The 13,365-nt window shown below is 32.8% G+C and overlaps 1 protein-coding gene across 1 annotated transcript in view; it reads left to right on the forward strand.

Annotated features, from left to right (window-relative positions):
• The window catches only part of LOC132760471 (hemicentin-1-like), a 32,581-nt gene extending 19,417 nt beyond the window's left edge, over positions 1-13,164 (forward strand). The window contains exons 12-21 of the mRNA XM_060752443.1: positions 1,163-1,275; positions 2,379-2,547; positions 3,744-3,856; positions 5,151-5,292; positions 5,995-6,127; positions 8,006-8,142; positions 9,451-9,517; positions 10,468-10,537; positions 11,442-11,575; positions 13,061-13,164. Coding sequence (XP_060608426.1) covers positions 1,163-1,275; positions 2,379-2,547; positions 3,744-3,856; positions 5,151-5,292; positions 5,995-6,127; positions 8,006-8,142; positions 9,451-9,517; positions 10,468-10,537; positions 11,442-11,567 — 1,070 coding nt within the window. The 3' untranslated portion in view covers positions 11,568-11,575; positions 13,061-13,164. The remainder of the gene's footprint in view (positions 1-1,162; positions 1,276-2,378; positions 2,548-3,743; positions 3,857-5,150; positions 5,293-5,994; positions 6,128-8,005; positions 8,143-9,450; positions 9,518-10,467; positions 10,538-11,441; positions 11,576-13,060) is intronic.
• The last annotated feature ends 201 nt before the right edge of the window (positions 13,165-13,365 follow it).

Below are 13,365 nucleotides of genomic sequence, written 5' to 3' on the forward strand. Positions count from 1 at the left end.
AAAGTATACATGTATTAAGTACAGCTTTGTATATGGTGTTAATGGGGAATGTGTAATTTGGGAAAGTATCTTTGGGGAAAGTGTTGTTGGGGAAAGTGTTGTTGGGGTAAGTGTAATTGGGGATAGTGTTGTTGGGGAAAGTGTAATGGGGGAAAGTGTTGTTGGGAAAAGTGTAATTGGGGCTAGTGTTGTTGGGGAAAGTGTAATGGGGAAAGTGTTGTTGGGGTGTGTGTTGTTGGGGAAAGTGTAATTGGGGAAAGTGTTGTTGGTGAATGTGTAATTTGGGAAAGTGTAATTGTGGAAAGTGTTGTTGGGGAAAGTGTAATTGGGGAAAGTGTAATTTGGGAAAGTGTTGTTGGGGAAAGTGTAATTGGGGAAAGTGTTGTTGGGGAAAGTGTAATTGGGGATAGTGTTGTTGGGGAAAGTGTAATGGGGGAAAGTGTTGTTGGGAAAAGTGTAATTAGGGCTAGTGTTGTTGGGGAAAGTGTAATTGGGGAAAGTGTTGTTGGTGAATGTGTAATTTGGGAAAGTGTAATTGTGGAAAGTGTTGTTGGGGAAAGTGTAATTGGGGAAAGTGTAATTTGGGAAAGTGTTGTTGAGGAAAGTGTAATTGGGGAAAGTGTTGTTGGGGAAAGTGTAATTGGGGAAAGTGTAATTGGGGAAGTGTAAATAGGGAAAGTGTTGTTGGGGGAGTGTAATTAGGGAAAGTGTTGTAGGGGAAAGTATAATTGGGGAAGTGTTGTTGGGGAAAGTGTAATTGGGGAACGTGTAATTGGGAAAGTGTAATTGGGGAAAGTGTAATTGGGGAAAGTGTTGTTGGGGAAAGTGTAATTGGGGAAAGTGTTGTTGGGGAAAGTGTAATTGGGAAAGTGTTGTTGGGGAAAAAATGCACAACATGAAGTCAAACTTTTTTTTCTTTTAGACAATTTTAACAAAGACATAAACATAATCGTAATAAAATAATCTTATTCGTCACATAAGGAAAAATTGCATTATAGAAATTGTATAAAATTTTATAAATTTTATCATATCAATCATGGTTTAAAAAATTATCTAACCAATCAAACAAAAATGAAAATATGTACATGTAGCTAGATTTTAATACGTTAACTATAAACTATGATGTAGTTTATACATTAAACATGTTCATATTTTATTTCAGAGCACTTGAAGTTTGACAAGGTTCCACAAAACTATACAGTAATGATAGGGAACCCAGTAACACTGGAATGTCAAGTTGAAGGACCCCTTAATCCGCAAGTCTCGTGGTATAAGGTACATGTCTTATTGGTTATATTGTTCATTAAAATACTGCATGTTTGTAGCGTCGCTTTTCATTGGATAATAATGACGTTTATATAGTTTTGTATACACCGCTGCTGCTGTCAATTTATGAAGAAATGTCACTTTTTCTTTAAAAAAGAGAGAAGTTTTCTGTATTGTAAATTTGTTATAAATATTTCTGACATGTTATATGGCCATATATGAATGGTTGTTTGCAATATAAACCTCGCCTTGCAGCATTGATTATATTTCCAAACAACCGTTTTTATACACCCATATAACCTGTCAAAATCTAAATAACTAATAACTAATGTAGTGTTTAAATTTTTTTTAATGTGAGTTTAGTACAGTTTACTCAAGTGGTTGGAATTATACATTTCTGTGAAAGGAAATCAAGTTACACATGACTGACAATGGCATTATGACAATGACAGTTTCCACTTATCTTTCCTACTTTTGAATTCAAGAATTGACCAATATTGCAGGAATTGTTTTCCAGAACAAAGTTACTTGCTTACATTGTTATCAAGTTGAATGATGGAAGAAAGTTACATCTTTACATTCTGACCAAGTTGAATGTAATGTTGCTATTAAGTTGAATATAATGTCTGAAACGGAACAAATTTACATTATTATCAATTTGAATGTAATGTCAGAAGGAACAAAGTTACATGTTTACATTATTATCAAGTTGAATTTAATGTCAGATGGGACAAAATTACATGTTTACGTTGATATCAAGTTGAATATAATGTCAGATGGAAGAAAGTAACATGTTAACATTATTTTCAAGTTGAAATAATGTCAGATGAAACAAATTACATGTTAACATTTTTAATCAATTTGAATGCAATGAAATGTCAGATGAACAAAGTTACTTTTTACATTATTTTCAAGTTGAATATAATGTCAGATGAAGCAAAGTGTTACATGTTTACACTACTATAAAGTTAAATGTAATGCCAGTTGGATTTACATTTATATAAAGTTGAATGTATGTCAAAGAGAACAAAGTTACATGTTTACATTTAAATCAAGTTGAATATAATGTCAAGATGCACTTGATTTCATGGGAGTTTTTACTGTTATTTTAGGTGATGCCAGATGGTACAAAGTTACAAGTGACCAATGGTATAACTTCAGTCATAAATGGTTCACGGCTTCACTTTGACAGAATGGACAGTGGACGGGTTGGTCAATATGTTTGTGAGGGCAACAATGGTGTAGAAAAAGTACAAATGTCTGCTTTCCTCAACACTTTTGGTATGTATAGCATTAACCGCATGTACAGATGTTAGCCTTATGTTACACTTGAAGTGTGTAGAGGTGTTGACCTTATGTTTCACTTACAGCATGAACAGATGTTGACCTTATGTTAAACTTGCAGTTTGTACAGGTGTTGACCTTATGTTACACTTGCAGGATGTACAGGTGTTGACCTCATGTAACACTTGCAGCATGTACAGATGTTGACCTTATGTTAAACTTGCAGTTTGTACAGGTGTTGACCTTATGTTACACTGGCAGTTTGTACAGGTGTTGACCTTATGTTACACTTGCAGTATGTACAGGTGTTGACCTTATGTAACACTTGCAGCATGTACAGATGTTGACCTTATGTTAAACTTGCAGTTTGTACAGGTGTTGACCTCATGTTACACTTGCAGTTTGTACAGGTGATGAACTTATGTTACACTTGCAGCATATACAGGTGTTGAACTCATGTAACACTTGAAGCATGTACAGGTGTTGACCTTATGTTACACTTGCAGTTTGTACAAGTGTTGACCTTATGTAACACTTACAGCATGTACAGGTGATGAACTTGTTGTAACACTTGCAGTTTGTACAGGTGTTTGCTTATCATAACAATTGCACTATGTACAGATGTCTGCTTTCTTTAACACTTTCACTATGTACAGATGTCTGCTTACATCAACACTAACACTGTCTGCAGATGTCGGCCTTCTGTTACACTTGCAGTATGTACAGATGTCGACCCCTTTAGAATTACCCTATGAAATTAACGATATTGTATCTTGTCTCTCACACAATTTGTTCAATTATCATACATTTAAAATAAGAAATTAATAATACAAAAAAGGACTATTGACCTTCAGCCTTCTGAACGTAGCGCTCTACCGATCGAGCTATTGCGACATTTATTACTAACTTTTACAATTTTTAGTCAAACGCACAATTATTAGGGCGTATATTTTATTTTAACCCATATATTATTAAGATTCCTTAACACATACAGTATGTAACATCTGTTCTAAAACACTTTTGTTTTGTAAAGATGGAAACCTTGCTAAACACTTGAGTAACACTCAGATGTCATCCTTTCTACATAATTATACATTTTGATAATTTATTTTATGACCATCTGTTATGCATGTTGATTATCTGATTATTTTAGGACCACCTGTTTTTGCATGTTTGATATCTTATTATTTTAGGACCACCTCATATTACATCTCCACCAGTAGTAACAGCTGTTAAGGGTCAAACAATTAAACTTACATGTAATGCTGACGCCAGACCCCCAGCTACTATTTCATGGACATTTCCGGTAAGTTGTTTCCCCTTTTTCTCGTCAAGCCTAGATGATAAATCCTTACTCTGACCTTACATTTGAAGAACAATAGATTTAACCACCAACACTGACATGATTGTGCTCTTTTGTTAACAAATAGGTTGTGGTGAAATTTTTAGTGTATCCACTAATCTGATAATTAGAATTAGATGGGTCAGGGATTTATGCATTATATGATTTTATCCTATGTTTACATATTTACATAAAGATGTTATCATGTATTTATGGTTTTTCATGTGATTTTATGCAAAATGATTCAGCAATTTATTCATATATTGTCATATCTGGCAACCTTCTGTAACCGACAAAATTAATAAGTCCCACTTGTATTGTGTAAAAAGTTTGCAATGCTAAAATTATGGTGAAACAAATCATGTCGGATGATCAACTCTGTTAATGTTTGTCTGGTTTGTACTTTGATCAAACCAGTGACCACAGAATTGCATTGAATACAATGTACTTTCACATTTGAGCTTAGCCAACGAAACTTTGTTAATAAAAAGAACTACTATTGTCAACTCTTGGAAATAATTATTTCGTATGAATAAAAAAAATAAAACAACATATGTCCTACTTAATTCTAATTGTAACATATATGTATCATTTACGCTTCGTAATAAATAAAATAGTTCAGGATGTGCTGGCTTTTCTTGGTCTGCACTTGTCGCATAGATAGAGCCAGCTGCTGGAAGCAGATTCATTGCCGAATAGGTCTGTGTTAAGTAAAAACCAAAAATAATTGAAGGTGATTTTTCAATGTGAATTTTCATTTAATTGAGCCCTTAAATAATGGTCTACCGACTTAGCTAAATACAGAGAACATACAAAATGTGATGTAATCCTTAGATTGCTGGTTCCATCCTCAAGTGACGTGAAATTTCTTTCTCTATCTAGGACATTAGGTCTAGTGGCCATTTGTCATTCACCGCTGATTCTGAAATCACATGGGCACTTGCGGAGAAGTTGTTAATTATTAATTATCCAGTGACGAGCCAGTAAGGCGGCTCAACCTTGGAGATATGACCAAAAATGTGTTAAAAACAAACAAGAAAAAACATTTGTCCTACTTAAACAAAAAAGAAAACACATTTGTCCTACTTACTTTTTTGTTTTACCTTTATGTATCAACTGAGGAAGCTGAATAAAGCGAAACATGTTTTGATACTTAATTTGTGTTGGTTTTCCAATTGTCCTACTAGTATTTAAAAAGGTGTAAAAATACCCCAAACAAATACGTATCTTAATTGAACCCTTGGACTATTTGTTATAGCCTGGAGTAACAAACGCCTACAAGGACACAGATGGATCTCTGGTGATAGTAAACGCTCAAACTACAGACGCTCGCTATTTTATATGCCATGCCAAAAATCAGTACGGTACAGATGAAGCGCAGATAACTCTTAACGTTAAAGGTATGAACAATATACTATCTAGTTTTAATATTTTTATGTCCTCCTTGTCGAAGAATTTTCGAAGAAATAAAGTGGAGCCATTGACATGATGACTGGCGTCAACATTTGTTATCATTTTCATTAAGGCCTATTTTCTCAGAATCTGTTAAATCTATACACTTCAAAATTGCTACATGTATATTTGATTATGGCTGCAATTGGATGGTATTACAAAAGGGCAGATAGTCCTGAAATTAATATATGCAAATTATGCCCCTTTTTTCAACTTAGTTTTTTTTTATTCCTGGTTTAAACATTTTTGTTTATGTCCATTGTCTCAGAAAATATGAAAGTTTTTCTCTTTAAACTTAGTATGCATGTTTCATTTTGTCACGAAAGCATGCCTTGCAAAAGGATAGATGCAGACAATCTAAATGAAATGTTAGTGGTACACTTTAATTTATTTAATCAAACTCTACACAGAAATTTATTTTCTCATAAGTTTTAGTCAAAAGTTTTTATAATAAGAAATAAATGCATTATTTTTAATGATTGCATATAATGTTGACACATATTTGCAGTACATCTTTTAATATTCTTTGATGTTTGAAAATTGTTTTAGAAGCATAATTATATACATATATAAAATTTCACTTAAGTGTGGTAACAACCTTATATACCACACACAGGATCTAAAATATACATGTATTTTATAATTGACAGTACCTGCAGAGGTAAGTGTATCCCCAGACAAGACACCGATAGTACCTGGTGGTACAGTTATCATACAATGTAATGCTGACGGAGACCCTAGACTCACTGTAGAATGGTACAAAGACGGAAATCAGATAACAGGGTAACTTTTCTGTCATTGTTTTTTTGGTAAACTTTTGTCTTTGTTTTTCCATTTCAAGCAACTTCTTCCTACATCCAAATCACCTTTTTTGTGGTTGTTGTTTAGGTGACGTTTTTGTCAGTGTTTTTCGGGTAACATTTTTGTCATTGTTTTTCGGGAAACTTTTCTATAAAAATTGTGCACTTGTAACATGCATAATAAACAGGTGAAGCATAATTAGCATTTATAAAGATAACAATACAAAGGTTACATATATCCTGGAATTATGGGTACACAGTTTGTAAAAAAAATAATTCATTTCAAGCAGCCACTTCCAGATTCATGCTTATTTTTACGAAAATTTCGAAAGCTTTGGGGTAAAATAGGAAAAAAAAACAAAAAAAAAAACAAAAAAAAAAAAAAAAAAAAAAAAAAAAAAACAATGCATTAAAGCGGCACGCCTAAAGATACGTGCTTATGTCATGGTTCAGAACTGTTCACAATAAAGCCTAGGGAAGATAGTGTTTAAGCGGTCGGATAGACCAGTGTGCGTTATTCCGAGGGCCCCGGGTTTGAGTCCTGTGACACTTATTTTCACAAAATCTTTAATTCCTAAGGGGGAAAAATTGTAAAAAATGCATTAAAAGCCGGACACCTCCAGATTCATGCTTATTTTCATTAAAATTTCGAATTTTTTAAAAAGTAAAATATTGAGAAGGAAACAAAGAAAAAAAATTTTTTCACATTGCAAACAAGAGTTACAACGTATGTTTATTACCAAAAATTTTTCAAAATATACAATAAAAGCCCTTAGTGTGTTAGTAAGTAGAAAATTGATAATAGTGATAATGGTGAAAAATACTGCGAAAGTGGTCATAAATTGGGAAATAACATGGAAATTACATGTACATGTATTAATTTTATCTTGAATTTTTTTTTTTTTTTTTACAAAAATCTCAGTACTTTTTTTCTCAAGTTTAATTTCTTGAAATATTTGGCTCTTGGGGGAGGGGGGGGGGGCATTCAACTTTAAAGGCACATTGTGCCTCAGAAATCAATCATTTTTATTTTTATAGAAAAGACAAACATGTGTTTAATATTGTTTTAATAATGAATTTGGATATGTTAATTTCCTTAAGAAAATAGGTTTGAATGTGCGATAATTTGTGGGAAGACCAGCATGACTGAGTGATTTATTACGAAGCATTTGAAGGATAAATTGTGCCTTATGTTACTTAGATGCAAGAAAAATTAATATTTATTTCAATTCTAACACAATTTCAATTCGTACATTCTAACATTAAAGAGAATGGATAAAGATATGTTGAACTATATTGGGTGTAGAAGTAATTTTCCTGAAGTCATTTGGTTAATTGACTTTATATTTGACTGTCATACTCTTGACATGTAAGCATTCCTTTCTTATATATTTTATTTGTGCATTATTACAGTCATAATAATGCACTTAATCACATGCCCTTCCCGATTTTGCGACTCCGTAGAAACGGTATTGCACGGCCGTGCATATATTTTGAAGTAACATCATTTTCGTTGTAAAGAGGCGCTAAATGTTAGCGTTAAACTATAGGCGCATTAATTGAAAATGGTCCTTTTTTACTTTAAACAGTTTTTTTTTATTTTGGGTATGTGATAAATAGAATATTAAATTTGTGCATGTTCAATACAAACTTTATTGAACTCAGAAAGGCTCGCATAATATTATTTTATTCAACTCGTTCAATAAATTCAGTATTAAACTAACACTCACTTAATATCCTCTATTAATTGACTGGCGAAAGTGCTAAGTGTGTTAAAACTATCATTTTATCATTTAACACCAAAACAGTTGTATGCATAATTATCTATAATTATTGTTTTATTTGTCTTGTATTGTTTTAGAAGCGGTCATGTTTTTATATTACCTGGAGGGAATTCAGGCAAAATTCTAATGATAAATCAAGCCAGTAACGCAGATCAGGGAGAGTATACATGTAAAGCAAGTAATTCTTTAGGGACAGCGTCTGCAACATCGTATGGTAAGTATATATACTATATGATAGTATTATTATATGCGTATCTTGACTTGGAACTTGATAACTCTGGTGAAACCTCTTTTCTTCATAAAAGTTTTTTTGAAATCATTTCCAAAAGTTCCACTGTGCCATATACATATACTTTTAATTTCGCATATGCCTTTGTGGAGACAATTTGCTCAATTCTTTGACTGTATACTTTCGCTTTTAAAGTAACATCACCGTGTTACTCATAATTCCAAATTATTTGGTATAAACAATTTCAGTCACCACCTAGAGTAGTGTACGTGTTTGTAACCATTAAATGGAATAAAGTCTAAAGTTATTAGTATGTGTTTCGTACATTGTTTATGGTCATTTTTAGTGGTTTATAAACTATTATATAGTCGTTATTATACAGTATTATTCTAATGTTTGGTGTGTGATTTACAAGTATGTACCTTGAAATTATAATATGAAAAATACAAAGCCTCAAAGCGAGCTAAATTTACTTTTACCATGAAATAGTAAAAAATAATCGTTCATTCTTATTCTACATTTTCCGTTTTAAAACTGTTATTCGTTATTATAAACACTGCTTCCGTTTATTCTGGTTCCCTGTCCTATTATGGTTCCTATAATAAAAGTGCGCAGGATATGAATCTATGCATCCGTTTTCAATCAGAATACTCGGCTCTTATCGTTATCTTAAATCAAAATCTTATTCGAAAAGTTGCGATGTGTCAATTCAGTACTTCCGACAAAGTTTTCAAAAACCATCACTATCTAGCAGGTACTCGCGTTACCGTCAAGCTCACTTTGCGAACAGGCCCTTTTGGCCAGATCCTCGAGCTCGCTATGAGGCACTTGTGTAAATGATGACAGTGTAAGGACAGTACATTAAAAACTGATATAATGAAATATGAAGATCTTAATATAAATTGATGAGTTGTTGTAGGATAACAATTATTGTCATTATTATATAGCTCACATAAACTTTTTATTATATATCCTAATGTGATGTCACTTGGTGTTTTATTTTTAATCTATCTTCCTCTAAATGAATATTACCCACTCGCACAGTAAATAATATTTTGAAAATGTAATGTTCTAGTTCTCTCTCTTTGTTGTAGTCAATGATGAATGGCTTTCGAACTAATAACATCGGTGAAAAATAACATTAAAATGTTGGTTCGGTATGATAAAAAAATAACACATGACTGTCTCTGAAGGTGATAGTGCATATTTAGTAACCCTTGTGCTGTTATATACCACCACGACTCCAAGAGAAGTGTTATTTTGATATAATATTGTTATATTGTTTATTTCAAGTTTATTCAAATGCTGGTGATGTGAAGTGTTTCGATGCCTTCACTGTTTGTTCATCAGAAATATGCGGGTAAGTAAAGTCATCACATGTATCATGTATTCACTTATGGTCATATCAAATCTGAGGGCAAACAAATTAATAAATTGATTCACTGTTTGTTGATAGAGGATAAATAGATCTAAATAACTGCTTTCTGACACATTTTATGTTAGACATAGCTATATGCTATTTTTATGCCCCCCACAAGGTGGGAGCATATAGCGTAGCACTTTTCCATCCGTCTGTCCGTCTGTCCGTACGAGTGTCCGTCCGTACGTCTGTCCGTCCGTACGTCCCGAAATCTTGTGAACGCAACTCCTCTAAAACCGGATCATCCAGGGATGAAAAACCTAAATGTGTAGATGGCAGTAGAGGAAGGAATTTTTGCTGCAACCAAATTTAACAGAATTATGGCCCTTTGTTGATTTAAAGTTTTCAACTTGTGGCACATGTAGTCCAAAAAATATTTGACCTAGAGTCATAAGATTGACAGAACAGTGGTGTGTGGGGGCATCCGTGTCCTATGCACACATTTCTAGTTGAAGACAATATCAACCTTGATATATATTTTATATACTCAGGGAAATTTCTTATTTATCTATGATTGGAAAATCAACTAAGGTATTGCAGGTTAAAATATTATACATTTGAATATATATATATTACTAATCAGTGGCAATTTCAAAGAAAAATTAAACAAGACAAACTCAATATTTAAAACTCACACTTTCAGCAGACAAACATGGTCATTTTACAATTAGTTAATACAGAATTGGCCAATTATACATAGTATTGGTTAACACACAGACTTTCTTAACACACATACTTTCTAAGTGCACATTCTTTGTAAACACACAATTTTATGTCAACACACAGAACCATTCAACTCACAATTTTAGTTTTTATGCAGACTTCAAAAATAATCAAACCTATTTGATAACACATTAACAGATGAACCATTTTTTGTACTTTTATTTTAGAGTTAACTGCCCAGCTAATTGTGCCTCAAGCCCAGCTAGTGTTAGCGGAGGTCCAGTACAGTATAGTAAGGTATGGCAATTATTATGTTTTTCTTTTTCCATCTGAAATATAACTAACGATATACATAGGCTTTGTTAACATTTTTGTATACATCTATTTTTAGTTAGGTAGGTCATAACAACAGATAATGATGATTACATTCATTTTAATGATTGTTCATCAACAAATCATTCTTTTTAAAGACACATTATGCCAAAGAAATGCTTTGATTTTAGCTCACCGAACTCGAAGGCAGTATCAATGGGCGATGCTCTGGTGTCCTGAATCATGTGTCAACATTCTTCTTCTTCTTCTCTTAAACCGCTGGGCAGATTAACTTCAAATTTGGTCCGTAGCATCCTTGTGACAGTCACACTTAAATTTGCTCACATCATTTCAATTGGCCGCTTTTTATGGGTCAACAGAGCTAGAAATAGAAAAAAAAACATTTTAAATATTCTCTTCTTCTGAACTCATTGACGGATGATCACCTAACTTGTTCTGTAGCAATTTAGGTAGTCTTTTATCAAATTTGCTCATATAAATTTGATTGGACCCTTTTAGGGGCCACTAAAGCTACTAGTATTCAGCAAGTTCATTTGAAAATTTTTTTAAAACACTGAAAAACAGTTGTTTCTGGTGAGCGATCCAGGCCTTTCATGGCCATCTTGTTTTATCAAAAGGGTTTATCATATTCTGATTTTGCTACGATAAGCCCTTGTTAGAATATTTTTGTTAATTAAAGTGGCCAGACTTTAAACCAAACCAATACAGGTAAATTATCAAAAAGAGGTCAAAATATGCAACAATTTTGAATCTTGAAATCTTTTTAATTTTCTTTTAATCTGAGAACGTTGTTATCAAGTTTGATTTTCTTGAAATATTTTGGCTTATCTGGAGGCATGATACTTTAAGAAATATTGTTGTTATAAAGGTATCAAGTGTTTGTAAGAGTGGATTGAGCAGTGGCGTTATAACCAATGCAGGAGGGACAGTTATTTGGAAGAACACAAACATGGCGGTTCTACTTGGAGTTAATCAGACTTCAACAACTCCTTAATCTTAAAGGTACAACGAAAACTAATAACATAAAATAGTTTTGAAACAATAATGTAGATCAAGATATGTTTCTTCTGTTCTAAATCTACCTTCTTTTCCTAGTAAACTGCATTTTTTCTTAACATTAATGTAAGCTCTTCTACTGACAAATATTTGACATATTCATTATTTACAACATTAAATCAACTTCCTTGATGACATTAAATCAGCATCCATGACGACAATAAATCATCATCATTGACTACAATAAATCAGCGTCCTTGACAATATTAAATCAGCGTCCTTGATAACATAAAATCAGCGTCCTTGACGACATTAAATCAGCGTCATTGATAACATGAAATCAATTCCTTGATGACATTATTTCAGCGTCCTTGACAATATTAAATCAGCGTCCTTGATAACATAAAATCAGCGTCCTTGACGACATTAAATTAGCGCCCTTGACAATATTAAATCAGCTTCCTTAATTTTATTAGATCAGCGCCCTTGACGACATTAAATCAGCGTCCTTGACGACATTAAATCAGCGTCATTGATAACATTAAATCAATTCCTTGATGACATTAAATCAGCGTCCTTGACGACATTAAATCATCGTCCTTGATGACATTAAATCAGCGTTCTTGACGACAATAAATCATCGTCCTTGACGACATTAAATCATCATCATTGATGACATTAAATCAGCGTCCTTGACGAAATTAAATCAGCGTCCTTGACGACAATAAAGCATCGTCCTTGACGACATTAAAACATCAGTATTGACGACCTTAAATCAGCGCACTTGATGAAATCAAATTAGCGTCCGTGACGTCCTTGTAGCACATATTCATTATCACTCATGTACAGACTCAATCAAACCGAGTCTGCAATTCTCTTGTAATTTGGTTGTGATTAATGTTTACGAGGGGTCATTTTGTTTCCACAGATTTAAATCAGCTACGTTGATAACATTAAATCAGCTTCCTTGATGACATTAAATCAGCGTCATTGACTATATATAATCAGCGTCATTGACTTCATTAAATCATCATCCTTGACTGTATTAAATCAGCGTCTTTGACAACATTAAAACATCGTTCTTGACAACATTAAAGCAGCGTCTTTGATGCAATAAAATCATTATCCTTTGCAAAAATAAGTCAGTGTTCTTGACTTTATTAAAATTGTTATCATTGACAACATGAAATCAGCGCCCTTGCCTACATTAAATTAACGTCAATGAGAACATTAAAACGTCGTCCTTGACAACATTATATCAGCGTCCTACATTTAGTGAAATTGAAATCAAGTTTGACAAAATTTAATGTTATTTTAATTTTACCATTACCCATACCATTTCTTCTTTGATGGGCATAATGTCACTTCAATTCTTTTATACTGGTTATGTATGCGTGGTAAAATATGTACAAATAATATATAAAGTATATGAACCATTTTGTCTGTTGCTTGTACTTTGTAAAATTTACTTTTTTTATTTTATTTATACAGACTGAAAAACATGGTGGACCGGGGAAACATGCTCGACTTAAAAAGTCTGTTTTCTTTGCAGATATGTTATACTGTTAATAATAAAAGTTGAATAAAAACCTTCATTTGACGTTTTTTATAGATGTTGATAATTAATTACATTTGTACATGTATAAAGATAGTAATTCTTTTACATTAAGTCTAACCAAAGGGTTCGAGATTAACTCTATTTCAATACATCTTCTATATTGCATAATATAATCGGGGTATTTATATTTTATCAATGTGCCTGTTCGCCGTTCTTCATCTAAAAGAAAGGATACGTC

This window comes from Ruditapes philippinarum, unplaced genomic scaffold, assembly GCF_026571515.1.
Source record: "Ruditapes philippinarum isolate M1 unplaced genomic scaffold, ASM2657151v2 ctg2951_1_1_1_1, whole genome shotgun sequence".
In the NCBI taxonomy this organism is placed as follows: domain Eukaryota; kingdom Metazoa; phylum Mollusca; class Bivalvia; order Venerida; family Veneridae; genus Ruditapes; species Ruditapes philippinarum.